The 18740-nt window shown below is 37.2% G+C and overlaps 1 protein-coding gene across 1 annotated transcript; it reads left to right on the top strand.

The window, feature by feature from the left end:
• The first annotated feature begins 5868 nt into the window (after positions 1–5868).
• Positions 5869–18374, top strand: LOC120188501 (membralin-like protein At1g60995). The gene is made up of 14 exons (XM_039191911.1): positions 5869–6108; positions 6831–6893; positions 7015–7452; positions 7533–7614; positions 7982–8043; positions 8141–8235; positions 8391–8470; positions 9134–9217; positions 9513–9629; positions 16438–16523; positions 16660–16766; positions 17331–17422; positions 17509–17585; positions 17712–18374. The coding sequence occupies exons 1-14, from the start codon at positions 5956–5958 to the stop codon at positions 18189–18191; spliced, it is 2016 nt and encodes a 671-aa protein (XP_039047842.1). The 5' UTR covers positions 5869–5955; the 3' UTR covers positions 18192–18374.
• Positions 18375–18740: the final 366 nt, after the last annotated feature.

Raw genomic sequence — 18740 nt, 5'->3', positions numbered from 1 at the left:
TTGTGAAACATGCAAGCAAATGGAAATGTCAAGGCAAAATGAAATGCAATTATGGAATTTACTATATAGGACTTTAGCTTTCTCACACGACAAGCAGCAATGGGAATGAGCGATGGGAGTCACTAGGAAAACCTAAGTCCATTTCTCTGAATGGTACTTCCTCTATGCTTAACCTGCCCGACAGAGTCTACTAAAGTTCCCTAAGCTATCTCTAGTAAGGGACTCGACAGATTAAAGATGCCCTGGCAAATCCGATTGGCGTAAACTCCTGCAGTGATCCTATTGGTTCAAATAATAGGATATGTCTCGGCAATACCTTTTTGCGGTAGCATTAGCATCTAACCTATCGGTTATGCTCTACTCCTTTTAGTCAAATGAAATCCTATTCTTATCTCTAAGATGGATTAGGCCTAGTTACATTCTAAACCCCTTTGTTTATATAGTTCCTCCCTAGCTTCTCTCGAAGACTAGAGATATTTTGCCTAGGCATTCTCTCGAACCCTAAACACCTTCTAAGGAAAGGTTACTCTCATAGCTCCTACAACCTCAAAGCATTAATTTTCACAAACAAAATAGATTAAAACATAATAAAGCAACCATTCATTGAAAATAAAACTTAGACATCCAAGCGAACTCCCACCAAATAGGATTAGTTCATGGTGGGGTTTGAAATAAACAAGTACAAGACAAGTTCCATTCGTTCCTTACAACCCAACAACAAAATATGAAAGCAAAGAACTAAGGGAATGAGAGAAAGCCTTTGACGTGTACTGCCCAATGCTCCTCTCGGCCACAAGAACTGCTCCCAGTATACTGGGTCCTCTCGGACGCTCAGAACGCCACTCCCTTCTACTAGTCAATGAGAAATGCCACGACAAGACGGATTGACTGAGAGAGTTGAGACCTTCTCACTCTAACTTTTTAAGCTCAAATCTAGGTGGAACTAAAGTCTCTAACAATTTGGTTTCATCCTCTATTTATAGGGGCAAATTAACCCTTGAACTAAGAGTTAACTTTCCTAAACCATGGTTAACTTTGCTTGAGAGTCGGGCAAGACAGGTGATGATACAGCCTGGGTAGCTGGCTGAGTGACCGACATAATCCCGTGGCAGACGCCCAAGAATAACCAGGATCTGCAGGGTCAGGTGGCGTCATCAGCAGAACCGGCGGTTGCAGCGCTGATCCCTCCAGGCGTATTTTCGAGGTGGATTTCTCGGGCAGAGCTCTCGGACAGCTGGATACACCTGGCTTCAAAAATATCTTCCCGTAATTCAAGTACTTTCGAAATGCCGGATGAACTTGGCAAATTCATTTTGCTCAACAATCTCCTTATGTCACAGTATTTTCTTTCATCTTTTCCTTGCTCTCAATACCTGCACCTCATCAGACAAGTACCTTTCCCATAAAGTAGCACCGCTGTAAAAATAAAATGCCACATCAAATCGAAATCCACCACATGCAACTAAATGCTTCTAAATGCATCTACATGGTCCTAAATGAGCCTTTAAACATTCAATAACTTAAGTCAAAAGGCCCCAAAATGTGGCTTTTTACGGAGTTATCAGAAGTCGACTCATACTGATGATTAATGTTTTATGGAGTAATTGTAGCCTCGTGGAGGCCAATTGGGAAACTCAGAAATCCATGAAAGAGCAGTTCCCTCATCTTTTTTCGCCAGGTAAAATTTCTCGGATGAAATTTTCTTAAGGGGGAAGAGTTGTAACATCTCAAATTTTGGGGCTAAATTGAAGAATTTTAAAATTTTTGTGCTCAGGTAAGACTTCTCAAGAGTATAGGGACTTATAGCATAATTTACCCAAAAATTTAAGGTTAAAACCCCTAACCCCCGCTTCAACTTCTTTTTCTATTTTCAAATTTGAATTTATTTTTCCGTCGCACAGTTTCTATATCTCCATCACCGATTTCATTTTTTTGTCAATCCATCATAATTCCAACCATCGTGATTCTCACCTCCAACACCATAATGTTCGTCTCGTCGACCCCGTTTCAATGTCCTTAGATTTTTATTCTCCATTGTCGTTTGTCATCGGTGATGGTTTGAATATTTGAATTTTATAAAAACCTATCTCTGTTAATCTTTTCAGAAAATCGATTTTTGTAAGTAACTCCCCGTGCTTTAAAGTAATTTTCTGCATTTTTGGGATTTTTTTGGTCATTGGAGGAGGCTCCACGTGCCCCACTCTCCATCGAGCAAGAGTGGGATTCGTCCTGGCGGTTCAAACAGTGAATTGGTTTGACCCAACCCATTGATCGAACCAAACCATTGACGAAATCAAACCAGTTGACTATTAACTGTTGACTTTTTTCCAAAGATCTAAATCTTAATGTTTTTCGACGTTTTAAGTCCGTTTTCGCAGTTCATTTTACCAAATTCTAACCCAAAAGCCCTGTTTTTCATAATTTATTACTTAAAATCTTAATTATGTTAAGTAAATTATGAGGTTTTGGACTAATTTCTTGTTATTATATTCTGAAAGTGAGCACAAGTCTCCGTCCCCGGTAAATCTCGATCGTCCTTACTCAGTTCAATTTGACTCTAGACATTCGTCTCGAGATTCATGTAAGTGTTGTAAAATGTTTTAATGGCATATTTTTTTAGATATATGGTTTTATATTCATAGGGTGATGTGTTATTTTTATGTCACCATTCTGCATGACATAGTGCTACCGATTGTGGGAAGCGTAAGGCTTAATTGGTAGTGTTTAGCTGTTATAGGTGTGCCCCTTTACCCATATGATACCTTTAATAAATTTATGTTGTTTTATTTTATGATATTATTTGTTAGCATGATTGTATTCTGATGACGGTCTGTGATATGTCTGATTTCTGATTGTGAATGTATCATTTTTTAACTGTATACTGATGCATACATGATTCTGCATGGCATTATATCCCCGTCCTGATTCTGCATGGGATTATATCCTTGTATTAATTCTATTTTGGGATATTTTACGAAGGGCGATATCCCAATTCTGATTTTGATTGGGATCCTCTACGGAGAGCTATATCCCCATCCTGATATTTTGTATTTAGGTTTGGGTACCTTTTGAAGGGTAACGACCCCATTCTGTTGAATCCACAGTGGAATGTAAAGTTGCATGAATTTTCTATTTTGGCACTATATTGATAATGATCAACTGATTATTATTGGTTGTGTTATATTTTGCATTATATGACATAACTGAACTGTTTATAATTTGTTGAGAATGTATGTTGCACTTAAAGGACACACTGAGCTCTATAGCTCACTCTTTAGTTTTTGTCCTTTCATATCTCTCAGACTTTTAGGATTTTCGACTGGTACTTAGAGGATCGACTAGTAACATTATTCCCTATATACCGTATGAACGATTTCAAACTATATCTCTACTTTCATTATTTGTTTATACTATTATTATTATGTTTGGAATTTTAGGATATTGCATTTTTTTCTTATTTTGAACTTTAGTTTCGGATTATATTTTGTTTTATAGACTCTATTTCTGTTATGAATTTATATTGATTTTCTGACAATACATATTGTTATTTGAAAATTTCATGATTTCTGACAATTTGAGTAGGTGTGATCTCCCAGATTCGGTCGTATCATCTAAGCCTGGTCTAGGGGGTTATAGATACAATGACGTGGTTGGTGGTTGATAACATGGATACCACTTTGAAACAACGCCATTTTTAGGGGCGGAGCTAGAAAAAAAATTAAAGTGTCAAATTTAGAAAATATATGGAAAAAATTAAGTGGGAAAATTGAATTTTAAAATTTTTATTGTTACTTTTTTAAAATATGAGGTCAATTTGTTTTCTAAAGGGTGTCAAAATATTTTTAGAAGGGATGCCATTTTTTTCTTTTATATTATGTATATATAATTTATATGGACCGAAAAAAAATTTAGAAACTTTTGGGGTGTCAATTGACACTCCTTAATGCATGTTGACTCCGTCACTGGCCATTTTGATGCTCAAAATGATGTCGTTTTTTATATAAAAATTAATGTTAAATTGCACTTCATATGGCTCGAACCTAGGCCAACTTGGGTTTTGAAAAAAAATTAACACAAATAATATATATCGTAAACTACATATGAGATTAGTTCTAAAATCCTAAATAATATAGGGACTAAGCCCAAATTTTCCAATTATATTAAAAATTTTAAAAAATTGCTTAAGGCACTTAATTACTATAATATCAAACTCCTTAAGTGTTGAAGAACTCTTGTAATTATCAAGATGCCTACAAGCACACTCACATAATCATTGAATGGAGAAAAAAGTATTGTTTTGTTGTACCCTATGGATCATTCATTAAGTTGAAGGATCTTTTTTCTTGTCAAGTGTTCTTGAACATATCCTTGAGAAGAATATTAGATAAGTAAAATTATTTGAAAAAAAATAATACGAATAACTAAAATAATAAGTGTAGACATGATTTAGAAGTCAAACTATTATAAATCATTATATAAATTATTTTTATTTTTCTATAACTTCAACAAAGTTTAAAGATCTAATTTACTCCCTCTCGACATTATTTAGTTGATCAATCAAACTAACACAATTCTGATTTTATATTAATTAACTAAATAGGTTTAAAAAGTAATACACTTCCCGACTGATTTCGGTGTTGGGTGCTTGCCGGAAGTGGGTAAAGAATTGGTAGGTTGGATTCAATTGGTTTGGGTTGAGGGGGATTAAATTGATTTGGGTGTAAAAGTCGAGGAGTGACAATGGGTTGAGGGGATTTAATTGATGGAATATTAAAATATTGAGAACCAATTTTTTAAAATTAGGATTAAGTTAAAATATAAAATATAAAAATTAAAAATTAAATATGTTATTATGTTAATTTTATTAATAATAAAGTACAAAATAGATCCTTTGACTATAGGACATTATTTTATGGAGTATCCTAACTATTAAAAGTTACAAAATTATCTCGTTGTTTTGTCGAGTCCTCTGATTATTAAAAATTACAAAATAGTCACGTGATTATTCATATATTTTAAAATTGTCATTTTCATTAAAAAAACTTGCGCCTGTCTGAGTTAGACGTTAACTTACTGACTGATATATGACAAAATTATATTTTAATGATATATATTGACACCGTCGTTGCTTTCAAGCACTTGCTCGACGATATAATATAAACGGAGATTCGATTAACAAAATACAGCCAAAACGATTCTGGGGTCAGATTAATTTATCATTTCTCAGTCAACATGTTAACGTCCATCTCAGACGACCGTCAATATTTTAACAAAAATGGACGAGTTTAGAACATACGAATGATTGAGTGATTATTTTGTAACTTTTAATAGTCAAATGACTCAACAAAGCAACACCCCATAGCCAGAAAATCATTTTGTAACATTTAATAGTCATATGACTTAATAAAACAACACTATATAATTGACATACTATTTATTTACTTTACCCTTTTATTAATTATCAAATTATCTTTTGTTAAAAAATTAATAAAAATAATCGATTTGATATTTCATAGGTTGAGTTATAATTTTATAATTTTTATAACGAAATATTAATAATACATAGTTAAGAGACTATTTGCGTATTATATATATAAAAAAAGCATATCTACATACATGAGACATTTCTCGTCCGATATGATCTGATGCTCGAGTTTGAACTCAAACTCAAGCCCAACCAAAACCCATAGATGCCATGCCAGCCTCATCGTTTTCTACGGTTCATACTCTGTTGTTGGTCCATTCATTAATGGAAAACAAATGATTAAAATAAAATGATGCCAGTCAAAGTCAAGATTTAAGATTAAAGAAAGCATTTTCAATACCCATCAGCTACTTTAAGGTGAACCCAGAAAAGTAGAAAACAAATTATTCAAAATTTGAACAGAGAAAAAGAAAACCCGATGAAAGCCCGATTCATCTAAAAGTTGTGGAACAGAGGATTGAGAGGGAGATATGGATCCAGAACAAACGTTTATAAGGGTTCAAGAGAGATTTTCTCAGATATTAACACCACGAGTGAGAGTAGCTTTGGAGTATATCTATCTCTTTATTGCCATCACTTCCTTTTCTATTCTTGTCGTTATGCACGCCAATTATGTTCAACAGGTATTTCAATTCTCACTTTTTCCCCTTTTTTCCTGGTATTTCTTTCTTTTGTTTGGTTTGGGGTGTGGTTTCTGATTTTGGTTTTCTTATAAATGGTTTAATCGGAATCTAAGTGCTTAGATGGTGTAAGTTTCAGTAAATCCTCTTTGGGTATTGCTAGTATTTGAACTTTTTTTGTCTTTTGATTGGCTTTTTTTCCATATATAATTTTTGTTATAGTTTCATCCTGGTTTAGTATTTTTCATGGTTTCAATTTACTCCTGAACGTTTGGCCGACTTATGCTAATTGTATAATTGATGATTGCCGTGATCAACACACCCTTCAAAACAGGGATGGAAGGCAAAATTTTGGGTTCAGAGCGCGAACTTCTAAAAATTAATGGAGGGACGTATTTATCAACAGAAAATACAAAATATCTAAAATATATGATAATTTAGTGATTTTCGGGTGGGGGGAACTGCCCCCGTCCACTCCCCTCTCGGTTTATCCCTGCTTCAGAGAAATAGTTAGAGATGGTTCGTTGTGACAGTAGCGTGGTAGAATTGATATTATCATCATGCAGCAGGTGCTTATTTCCTTAGGAATTGAAATAGGATCTCAGTGGAAGAGGGATGGCAGCTTGCAATTTTGTTTTTTATTCTATTTTGTCCTCTTCTTTAAATTGATTTTCTTAATATGTAAGGAAGACTTAGAATGATTGTGATGTTTCTTGCATTTGAAGCCTGGTTGTTCGAGTGAGCTCTCTGGAGTTGAATCAAACGAAGTCCAACTTGTTCAGATTAAGGTTGGCAGCCGGATTTTATTTTTGTAACATATGAATGCTACATAAATTTTCAAGAGAATGAGAACTCTGTTTAATATTAAACGATTACTTATTAGACTTCATACTTGTTTCTTTATTGTAGATAACCAGTGCTGGCTTGTGGTCACAAGATGAGTCTGAATCCACTGCTGTAAATAATCCTGATCCAGAAACTGTAACTGAAAATAAAGAAGTTGCAAATGCAATTGATGATGGGTTGATGTTCTTGGATGCTAAATTTTGGTTGAACTGGTTTGGTTCCGGTGTTAGGAGGGGAAAATTGGCATTGAAGTTCTGGAAGACCGATGATGAATTTATTGAGAAGCAAGCAGAAAGCTCTAGCAATGGCGAAACCTCTAAGACAACTATTGATGATGCGGTTCTTAAAATCAAGAAAGAGGAGACACGTAATAGTTTCTATTTATCAGCAAAACAGACATTTAAAGCAGCTTTTGTGCACTTTGGCAAAAAGTGGCACAGGCGTTTATCTTTTTTTTGGCGACATGGCATTCAGATCTTTGGAAGTTTCCAGAAGTTGTGGGTGAGTGAATAAGGAAAAAACAATGTTCTTATTTCATGGCTTAAACTTCTATTTGCTGAGTTTGAACTTCTTAAGTGCAGAATATAACAGGTTTACATTTAAATCTGGATGTTCCTAAATGGTTGCGTATACTTCACTTGGATAGGATTAACTCATATGCAGGTAAATCATGTCCTTCTTCTAATCATCTTTGTTCTCTTGGTATAAATTATGATTATTCAGAAGTAATTGTGAATCAATGGGCTTCTTGATCATGAATATCAAATTGCAATAGCTGGTGCCGTGTATGTAATTCTACATCAATTTGGTACCCATAATGTAACAATCGTCTTTGCCTGTGTGCTGTCCATAATTTAATAAGACATGATATTTTCTGAGCGCAAGCTGAACTTAAGGAAAATTTTTTAATTGCTTTCACACACATACCCGAGCTTGTGCACACAATATGTTATATTAAGTTGGTATTTTGGGATTCTTGGGATGTTAAATACTTCTTATATATTTTTTAAAAATGTGCTGTTGATTGCAGTGCACTGGCTTGTGAGAAGAAGTAAAGCATTTGAACCGACTTATCTCTATACCATGGAAAAGGTGTTTTCTCTATATTCTGAATTTTCAGCTATTGTTTTGGTGAATATATGCTCATTTGAGTCTTGTTTTGAAGCTTAGAATGTTGCTGCTGCTGCAGGGTTATTTCTTGCTGCCCGAAGCCGCTAAGTCACAACATAACATACGTACTATTAATATTAGCATATCAGCTCGGCATCCCTGTTTTGGAAACAGGTTACATGTGTTGAACTTTACTATTTGCTTCTTCCATTTTCATCTTTTCTTAGGGGTGTATCATGTCATCTGCTTTATCTGCTTGTTCTTGATCAAAATGCTATTACTAAACAAAATAAAGTCGCCATATATTAATGAATGCCATCTTACAGCAGGTGGCAGCAACTTCTCATCAATAGATTTGTTGGCTACGACACTATTTTGATGAATAGTTTATTGCACCAGCCTGGTCAAGGTAATACATTTTTATGTGGGTGCAGCATTGCACTTCTTTTGGCGTCTTTTTGAGTTTTGTAGAACGAAATTTGTTTGTATGTATATTTTCTTGGATTTCTCTCCCAATTCTATTTTAGGATTGTTTTATCTTTTTAAGCATGGCTTTCATTTTATTCCTTATAAACTTTCCTGTTTGTCAAATATCACACAGTAGTTTAATTCTAATTTTGTTGATGAAATGCCAAGTACTATTTCCTGCTCCAGTTTTAACTTCTATATGAACACAATTTTTACTGGTAATCCTTTTTATATATTCAGTAATTTGACATCTCTCTAACATTGTGTAATTCACATTTTTGCTGAAAGTGGCCGTCTTGTGATGATAAGCTGACTATCTGCACGTCTTGTGATGATAAGCTGACTATCTGCAGATCCTCCGAGTCGTAATGTTGGCTTTTGTTTTACCTAAATATTTTCAGTCCCCTTCTACTTAAATTGAATGATTTTGGCGTATATTGTATATAGCATATTACGAAGGCTAATTTAGAATATCCATTATGATGGTGGACTTTATGAATTAATTGGAATATATTGATGCATTTTGTGCTCTTTTTGCATTTTGATTTCTGGGCTATTTTTGTTACTTTATACTCTTTATACATATTTGGAAACCGTATTTCAGGTTATCTTTATAATTTTCAGACAAAGGAATTCTACAATCTTAGTTATGCTCAAGAATTGCCAGATGGCTCCGCAAGAGTTGGAGGTTTGTAGTTTTAACTTATTTTCAAACATCAGGATCTTTACTACTCAAACTTGGCCATCCAATGCTTTTGTATCACTTGTACACAAAATGGGTGTTCTTTTAACTCTTTGCCCATCTGCACTCGAAGATGCTAACGTAATTCAGAGCACATTCTCAAAAAAACAAAAAATAAAGATAAAAATAACAAGAACAAGAGATTTTGTCACATATATTTTCTTTAATCTTGTTTTGAAACAAGGAGATAAAATTTTCCGTGGGTGAGTTATGTATTTCTTTTTATCTGGTTTCAATGCAGACTATCTTGTCACCAAGTGTGGTGTGCTCATGATGTCTTTGTTCGTATTTTTCACAACCACCATGTCAGTATCATTTACATTGAGGGAAACTCAGACTCGTATGTTGAAGTTCACAGGTTTGTTCAATTCCATTTTCTCAGTAGATGTGACATATGGTACAAGCAACTCGAAGTTTGTGTATCCACGGGATTGTGTTTTTTCAATTTTTAGGAGACCAAAGTACAAGGATTATACATTCGCTTTTGTGCATTTTGCTTGTAAGGAGGATCTATTCGATGCAAAGGATAGGATGAATAATGTTGTGGTAGATGGAAGGAGGATATCGGTGTCGATTGCGAAATACCAGAAGAGAAGTTATCCGCGCGACCGAGAGCGAGCTACTGGAGTGGGGTCTGGAGTTGCCAGCGAAGTGGAGCCGAGAGGGAAGAGATCAACAGTCCAAGTTGAGGCGAGAAGGAGGGAGTTGCTAAGTAAATTTCATGATGGAAGATCTTATAAGGATGCGGTAGTGGGAAGGGATAATACTGAGGGTCAGCAGAGGAATAGCTGTGGAGTTACGAGGGAGGTTAAGAAGCCCTTGGAAGTTCATATTCGAATGAAAGAAAGGACTTGGTTAAGATCATCTCTAACTGGTATATGCAAGCAGATTTTCGAAGTTGAGCTTGTGCAAAGAGGTTTAAGGACTGAGGGTTTTAATGTCAAGGTGATAAGGTGGGGTTTTGCGTGAAATGCATGTCTGATTGTATTTAAGTCTGTGGAGGAGAAAATCGTAGCAGTGGAGGACAAATGGGAGGCATTGTCTTTCTGGTTTGAAAGGCTGGAGCCTGTCATGGAGGAGAAGGGCGTTCCATTACCTTTCTGTGCAGTATCCTTGATGGGTGTTCCTTTAAATTGCTGGTCAGTTTCATTCTTTTCTAGTTTGGCTGCGAGATGGGGCAAGTTAGTGAAGATTCAGGATCAAACTGCTCAAAGAGTGGACTGCAGGGTGGCTCATTTGCTGTTAAGAGTGGAAAGCCCGTTCGATATTCCGCCCCAGGAAATCATTAATACTTATGGTAGATCTTTTATTATTAAGATTAAAGTGGAAGGCTGTGATGAGTTCTTTCCTGAGCTTGACGAGGGGGAGGAAGAAGATGGCTCTGTGGAAGAACGAGTTGACCAGGGAGAAGAGACTTCATCGAAAGGGAGCAAAGGGGATGATAGAGAAGGTCAGCAAGAGCAGTTGAATTTCCAGAAGATGTCAGAAGCTCGGAATAGACAAGAAGCACGGGCTAAAGGTGCTTCTCATGGGGATGACACAATGATCGATGATAATTTGAATTTTAACGTGGAAGTCAATAATATTACAGGGGCTGGCCATTGGGATGAGGGGATAGTACTAGGGGAGGCTAAAAGTATGCAGAAAGTGTCAGGTGTTCCTGCTGTTGGAAGGAAAAAGGTGTTCAGCGTGGAAGGTGGCACCTCGGGACAAGATAAAGTTGTCAAAGACTGTGGGATTAATTATAAAATGGGTAGATCTGAGGTGTTTGGGCCTGAGCAGTATGGGTGTGTTTCACTAGCCCAGCGATGTCCTGCGGACAATGAAAGCCATTTACAGGACCAATCACTTTCTGAAACATATGAGGAGAACAATACTAACATGGTAGAGGAAGAGAATGAAGGCATTCAAGAAGTTGAGGTTTTTTATATGGGTGACAAAGGAATTAAGTCTAAGAAGGTCAACAGAAATGCAAAGGTGAAGAGTTGTAGGAGATGGAGATTAGGATATCAGGTATCTAAAGGCGTGTCAATTAGTAAGACTTCCGAAGGATCAAGGGGTTGTGGACGTTTTGCGAGGGTATACAGAAGGTCAAAAACAAGACGAGTTTGGTTATGTTCATCAAATATTCATAAGCACATTCAGAACAGGCTGGTACTTCATAATTCTAAGCAATTTTCATCAGCTTCAGGGGTTAGGGGTCAGGATAAGGATACTACTGTTTCTGCCCATGGTCACAACAAGCCTATGAGCCCTATTAGTAGCAGCATTTCTCCAGTCAGTGGGGTGGCAGATCAGGTTATTGCTTCTAGGAATCAGAGAAAATACAGAAAGAAGAGAAGAGGTTTAATCTCAGAAGCTTTGGCCAATGCAGAAGTATCTACAGTCTACTCTTGTTCCTTCTCTAAAGTTCTTGAGGAAGCATTGAATACTTGGGAAGTCTGTCAGAGTTTAGGCATTTCTTTCAAGGAAGGGAGGGAGGCTTTTATTGATAAAATTAGAAAGATGGAGGAAGGTGCAGGGGTGGCAAATGAAGCTGCTAAGTGAGTCAGTTACTTGTTTCCTCGAAGGTTTGGGCTTGAAGTGTATATGTTGGAATGTAATATTATTTCGTGGAATGTTAGGGGCTTAGGAAGAAAGGAAAAAATTAGAGGGGTGTCGAGACTTGTAAATAAGAACAAACCGGTCATATTGCTTTTACAGGAGACAAAACTGAGTAAAAGCAAGAAGGGGCTTAGAAGGAAATTAGGAGGAAAGCTGCTGATGGGAGAAAGTTTCCAGCCAGCGGATGGGTCAGCCGGTGGATTGTTGTGTTTGTGGAATGAAAATGCTTATGAGGTAAGCAAGGTGTATAATCAAAGTAGATTTCAGGTGTTAACAGGGAAGTTCAAGGTGTCTAAAGTGGAGTGTGTTATTATTAATGTGTACGGTCCTTCTGTAGAGGAAGAAAAGGAGGAGTTTTTCAGGCAACTGTTGAGTTATGTTCACTCTGTTAATCTGCCAATTTGCATCGGGGGAGATTTTAATGCTTATCTCGACCAAGAGGAGAAGATTGGTGCCTCACAAAATTGGCATTCAATGGGTCTGCTAAGGAATTTCTTGCAACAATCAAATTTAATAGATCTTTCTTTGGCAGGTGGCACTTTCACTTGGGGTAATAATAGAGAAATCACTACTTGGGTAAGGTTTGATCGGTTCTTATTGAGTAGCAGCTTCTTAAGCTGCTTCCCCAAGTCTGTTCAGAAATTGCTTCCTAGATCTCTCTCTGATCACAACCCGATACTATTGGTTGAAGATGTGAAAAATTGGGGCCCTAAACCTTTTCGGTTCTTTAACTATATGCTGGAGGAAGATGGTTTTGTAGATATGGTTCAGAAGGCAATGTCAGATCGGGTTGAAGATAGAGGAGGAAGAGGAATTTACAGTGTATTAAAAGGAACTAAAAAAGTATCAAGGAATGGCCATTCAGAAGTAAACAAGGGATATCTGAAGCTATCACAGGGTTGGAGAGCAAAATAAATGATTTGGAAATTAAGGCGCAAGGCAGTGGGCTTTCTACTTTTGACTGGGAACAACTTCTGTCATTCAGAAAAGAGCTCTGGAAATTGCATAGAATTGAAGAAAGTATTTGGTTTCAAATGTCGAGGGCGAAATGGATAAATGATGGTGATAGAAACACTAGGTTCTTCCACCTATGTGCTGTAAACAGAAACAGATTCAACACCATTTCGACATTGAAAATGGATGGGGAGGTGATGATAGATCCAGAGCTGATTAAAGATTATGTCTCCTAGTTCTTTAAGAAAGCCTATAATTCTAAAGATTTTTTAGAGGTGGAGAACTTGAATTTAAATTTTGCAAAATTGAGAGGAGATCAAAGGAATAGCCTGGAGGTTATGTTTTCAGAGGAGGAAGTAAGGGAGGCTATTTTCTCTTCGGACAGTTCTAAAGCACCAGGTCCCGACGGGTTTACGATGAGTTTTTTCAAGAAATTCTGGCCAACTATGAAGGGGCAACTTATGAAGTTTATGGAGGATGTGTATTGTGGGAGAAAATAGGATCATGGGGTTAATCATGCGTTCATTTCTCTGATCCCAAAGAAAAACAATCCGAAAGTAATTGAAGATTATAGACCTATAAGTCTCGTTGGCAGTCTCTATAAAATCATTTCCAAAGTTTTAGCAAGGAGACTAGTTTCAGTGATTCAAGATATTGTGAGCCCTTCACAGTTTGCATTTATTCCGGGGAGACAGCTTTTAGATTGTGTTTTTCTTGCAAACGAAGGCATAGACTATTGGAGGAAGCAAGTGCTGAAAGGGGTAGTTTTCAAAGCTGATTTTCAGAGGGCGTATGACACGGTTGAATGGCCAATTATCTTTAGATTATTGAGAGTCGGGCTTTGGGGAGAGATGGGTTTCCTGGATAAAATGTTGCCTCTCCACGGCGTCGATTTCGGTGTTAGTGAATGGCTCTCCTACAGAGGAGTTCTCGATGGGCAAAGGGTTGAGACAAGGATGTAGTTTGTCTCCTCTCTTGTTTAATTTAGTGGGGGAACTGTTAAACCGTATGTTAGTGAAAGCAACGGATGTGAGATTTTTTCAAGGTTTTGCTTTTGGAAGATCGGTTCCCTTTAATTTAACCCATTTACAATTTGCTGACGACCTGATTTTGTTTTGCCAAGATTCACCTACCTATATTCTCAATATTAAGAGAGTCTTGAGGATTTTTAGCGTAATGACTGGACTCCGTTTGAATTTGTCGAAGAGTAATTTGTATGGAATTAATGTGGATGACGACGTATTAAATGAATGGGCTAAGGAGGCTGGTTGCGCAGTAGGTGTCCTGCCCACAGTATATTTAGGTTTACCATTAGGTGCAAAGAGAAATTCAAAGACTGTTTGGGAGCCACTCTTTCAGAGTTTCATCAAAAAGTTATCCGGTTGGAAAGCTTCCACACTATCTATGGCGGGCAAATTGGTGTTGATAAAATCAGTTTTGTCCTCCTTGCCGATTTTCTACCTCTCTGTTTTCAAAATCCCGAGTAAGGTTTATAGGAAGTTAAATTCTCTTATGGCCAACTTTTTGTGGGGGGAAGGTTCTTCAAAAAGTCGAATTCACTGGGTGAATTGGAAAAGGGTTTGTCAACCCTTCGAGGAGGGAGGTTTGGGAATCTTAGATCTGAATTTCGCTAACAGAGTACTGCTAGGTAAATGGGTATGGAAGTTAGCAAATGAAAAAGACACTCTTTGGAAGAACATGATTTGCAGTAAACATAATGTGAGTAATATGTCTTTAGACCTCAAAAAGGTAGTCTCTCCTTCGTATTCTTGGATATGGAAGGGTATTACAAGAAACTATTTGGCAGAGGATGCAATTGGTCATGGTTTGCGATCTCACTCGAAGATTCAAGTAGGCAATGGCAAGTCTATTGTATTCTGGCACGATGTTTGGCTAAATGAGGATTCTTTAAAGAATCAATTTCCAAGGATCTATGTTCTTTCCAATAACAAGTGGGGAAAAGTTTCAGAGTTTGGCAGTTTCTTGAGTAATAGATGGATTTGGAATATTCAAACGAGAAGGAATCTATGTGATTGGGAGCTGGATTACTGGATTCAATTGATGTCATTATTGGAAAATGTTGGTCTGTCTGAATCGGTGGATGATTTTTTGGCGTGGTCGGGGAAGGGAGATGGACTGTTCACCGCTAAAGCATGTAGGTTGACTCTTTCTACAAATTCAGGGGATAGTTTCAAGTGGAAAAGGTTCGTTTGGTCAGGTTTGGCTCCCCCAAGAGTCGAAACTTTTCTGTGGCAGGTCTTTCATCAAAGATTGGCAGTTAGAACGGAGTTGACAAGAAGAGGTGTTTCATTGGAGGAGGTCTCTTGTCCGTATTGTGCTAAGCAGGAAGAAACAGTTCAGCACTTGTTCATATCGTGTTTGGTAGCATGGGACCTATGGAGCAGTTTTTGGAGGTTATGGGAAGTCTCGTCAGTTTTACCTAAAGATCCAGTCTCTTTGCTGTGCTCTTGGTCGGACATGAGGCCAAATTATCTAATATGGAGCTTTATACCGGGTGTAGCTCTATGGTCATTATGGAAGGCTAGAAACTCGGTGGTTTTCGAGGATTGGAAACTGGACAGCCATACTCTTTTCTTCATTTGTAGATTTAGATTGGCTAAATGGTTCCTGGCTAAGCATCCGGACGTCATTATTCAGGTAGACTCCCTTGTTGGGGACCCTACACTTGCAGACAAGCACCATACTAGGAACCTTAAAAGGATGAAGGTTCAGGGCTGGCTTCCTCCTCCACTTCATTTTTATAAAGTTAACGTTGATGGGGCAGTCAGTGGGACGGGCTGCTAGGGGGAATGGGGGGCATTTTAAAAGATTCAGAAAGTAAAATTCTCGGGTCTTTCTCGCACGCTGTTGGACCAGGTCGTCCTCCACTTGCTGAGCTGAAAGCCATTGAGAAAGGCATTGACTTTTTTCTCTCGTCGGATTGGGCGAGGAAGGGAATGTTAATTATAGAGAGTGATTGTAAATCAGTAGTGGATTGGATTTTGCTGCCGACATCATCTCCTCGTTTTTTTAGTTCGTTGGTTCAGAAAATTGCTTCCCTAATCTTGGAAAAGGAGATCATTATTAGACATATCCCGAGGAGCTGCAATTGTGAGGCTGATACTTTAGTTAAACAGGGGATTGGATGATGAATGAAGGTTGCCTTAGAGGGTTTTCAATAGGGTTGGTGGTCTATTGAGGTTGTTGGGGCTAAGTCAGTTTTGGTGTTGTTTAAGGGAGGTCTGGTCGCATTGGGGTTTTGTTTTCTATGTTCTGTAATTTTTTAGGTTTTGTTAGTTTGTCTTCTGGTTGTATTTTATGTACTTTGTCTTTGATCAATAAAATCCTAAGGCACTCTTTTCTACTTTCCGCTGATTAAGGTGCTTTCTTAAAAGATCCATTAATCAAGAAGGGGGTTTTTAATGAGGCCTGAAATTCTTATCAAAAAAAAAAATCCTTTAAGATGAAGTCTCTCGATCAGATTATATTGACGGATGAATCCCGTGACTAGAGTGATGTGGAAGTGCTTTCTTGATTTTGTAATGCATCGTTTATTCTTTCAATCTTCAAATATGATTGGATATATCCTTTTTCTCAAATTATTGCAGTGCAGCTTCAACACCATGCTCGACATAGGCTTCCAACATTTCAGTTGATATTTGTGCATGTGATCGAATCACTTGTTTTTGTACCGGTAGGCGCCTAAATCTTTATCTCAAATTAAGTACTCTTCAAAGCCTTTTTCTGATTATAGAACATCTCTTTACTTTTCATTTGAATTTCCAAGTGTTGTCACTAGCCTCTTACAGAATGTCATTGTTTTCTGGCAGATTATGATTGGCATCCTATTTTTTCTATTCGAGTTCTATGATGATCAGCTTTTGGCTTTCATGGTTCTAATTCTTGTCTGGTTGTGTGAATTATTTATACTGATCAGGTCTCTCTCTCTTTCTCTCTCAATTAGTAAAAGTTGGGTTATGCATGTTTTCTTACGCATGTAGGTAGATAGGTGAGTGTTATGTTACTATGACTCTTCATTCTTAAAGTACTCGTGTCTGGCATATTTTCGGATATGATGATGAGGATAACCCTCTAAGGACCCTCTAACTACATGGGAAAGATAAAAATTAAACATATACGTGCAGGAGACAACATCTGAGTCTGAGTAACATAGGGTAGGTGGTTTCTACGAGCAGGCATAATAAACATGAGCAAAATGGCATGCTCAATCTCTGAATCATTCTTTCGAAATCACCTCACCTAGATGAGATTAGATAGCTCCGTGTCTTTTTTCTCTTTTTGATTGGGTTCGAAATCTCTGTATCGTTCTTTCGAAATCACCTCGCCTAGATGAGGAGATGATTGTTGTGTCTTTTATCACTTTTTGATTGGGTTTGTGTTAATATGTACAATGCACGCCTATGCATCAAAACGCGTTTACTTTTTTTACTTTCTGTTGCAATACCTATTTAATATGATTGTTTCTGTCAATAAATTGCAGTGTTCGGACTCCGATATCGATGAAGTTCTTTCCACGCTTCTTTTTGCTCTACTTTCTGGTCTTTCACATTTATTTCTTCTGCTATGCATATGGTATCATCCTATACTTATCAGAATATTGGTTTGCTTTACTGGAATTTATTTCATTTATCCGAAGTCTATGTTTCTATTTTCTCCAGGCTTTTCGTATTTGGCTCTCTCAACTACTGCAGCATTCATGCAGCACCTTATTTTGTACTTCTGGAATCGTTTCGAGGTAACAATTATTGAACAGCCCAATAATTTCCTTTTCTGTATGATGATTTGAATCTCATGTTTTAACGCCTCTAATCGATACTGCTGAGATTCAAAGGCCTTAGCGGTTAACCTGTTATTCCCATAGGTACCTGCTCTTCAAAGGTTTATGCAAAACAGGCGGTCTCAACTTCAGCAACATCCGGATTTTCATATCACATCCTCGACTATCCTTGCGTCTACACTACACATTACCAGATTGAACACCAGGAATCCCGGTGTAGTTCGACCCGATCCGAACTCTGTGCCAGGGTTGAGGCCTGGATCTGACCAAGAAGTACCAGCAAATGGAGTTGGAGAAGCTGCAGGACCTCGAAGACTGTCAGAAAATGAGAACATAGGCCAGGGTGGCAACCCTCTGCATATTCCCGGACAACCAGAGCTTCAGCAAGCTGGTCCTAATCCTGGAACTCTAAATTCATTCAGTTCATTGTTATTATGGATCTTGGGAGGTGCTTCATCGGAAGGTCGCAATTCGTTTCTTTCCATGTTTAGAGATGTGAGAGAGCAAGGGCAGGTCTATACCGATACCCCGCACGAGAATCGTGCAACGCAGAACGTGCAGTAGCCGGTGCTGCCTTCACGAAAGAGATGAAAGACGGTAGAGTTTAGCGTTTAGATGTATGTTGTATAGCTAATGATGTAATCATATATGAAACCTATGAATACTTTCAATCTAAACGTAGGAGCCTGTTATTTAACTTGACATTGATGTCAATATTTAGAAACTAGACCAAATGGGGCTATTGTCTAGTAATATATATCTTTGATATTAACTTCGCATCGGAAAGAAAATAAGAGATTATTGAGTTTAAAACGCTAATATTATATAATTAAAGGATATGCCTTTTAGGAGGGAGAGTAATGATCTCGTAGCAAGTTATACAAATCAAATGGTGATACCTCAACGGCCTAGATTGGATAATGAAAAAGGTCAGATCCCATACTTTAAAGAGAAAATCAAATTATTTATGAATTTTTTTCTCAAGAGGTCATTGTCCCTCCTTATTAATTGAATTTAAAAAAAATATCAAACTGAATTTTAAAATTTAATCAAATAACGAAACTAAAATTTAAAATTAAATTACAGTCAGAGATATTCAAGCGATTAATTTAG

The sequence above is a fragment of the Hibiscus syriacus genome, unplaced genomic scaffold (assembly GCF_006381635.1).
Source record: "Hibiscus syriacus cultivar Baekdansim isolate YM2019G1 unplaced genomic scaffold, ASM638163v2 tig00116945_pilon, whole genome shotgun sequence".
Taxonomy (NCBI): Eukaryota; Viridiplantae; Streptophyta; class Magnoliopsida; order Malvales; family Malvaceae; genus Hibiscus; species Hibiscus syriacus.
This window is presented reverse-complemented; position numbering and strand designations above follow the sequence as displayed.

Excerpts from the sequence above, each read along its gene's own strand:
- LOC120188501 (XM_039191911.1), top strand. The coding sequence starts at position 5,956 with ATGGATCCAGAACAAACGTTTATAAGGGTTCAAGAGAGATTTTCTCAG. Across the intron at positions 6,109-6,830 it reads ACGCCAATTATGTTCAACAG|CCTGGTTGTTCGAGTGAGCT; the intron begins GTATTTCAATTC and ends TTGCATTTGAAG. Across the intron at positions 6,894-7,014 it reads TCCAACTTGTTCAGATTAAG|ATAACCAGTGCTGGCTTGTG; the intron begins GTTGGCAGCCGG and ends TCTTTATTGTAG.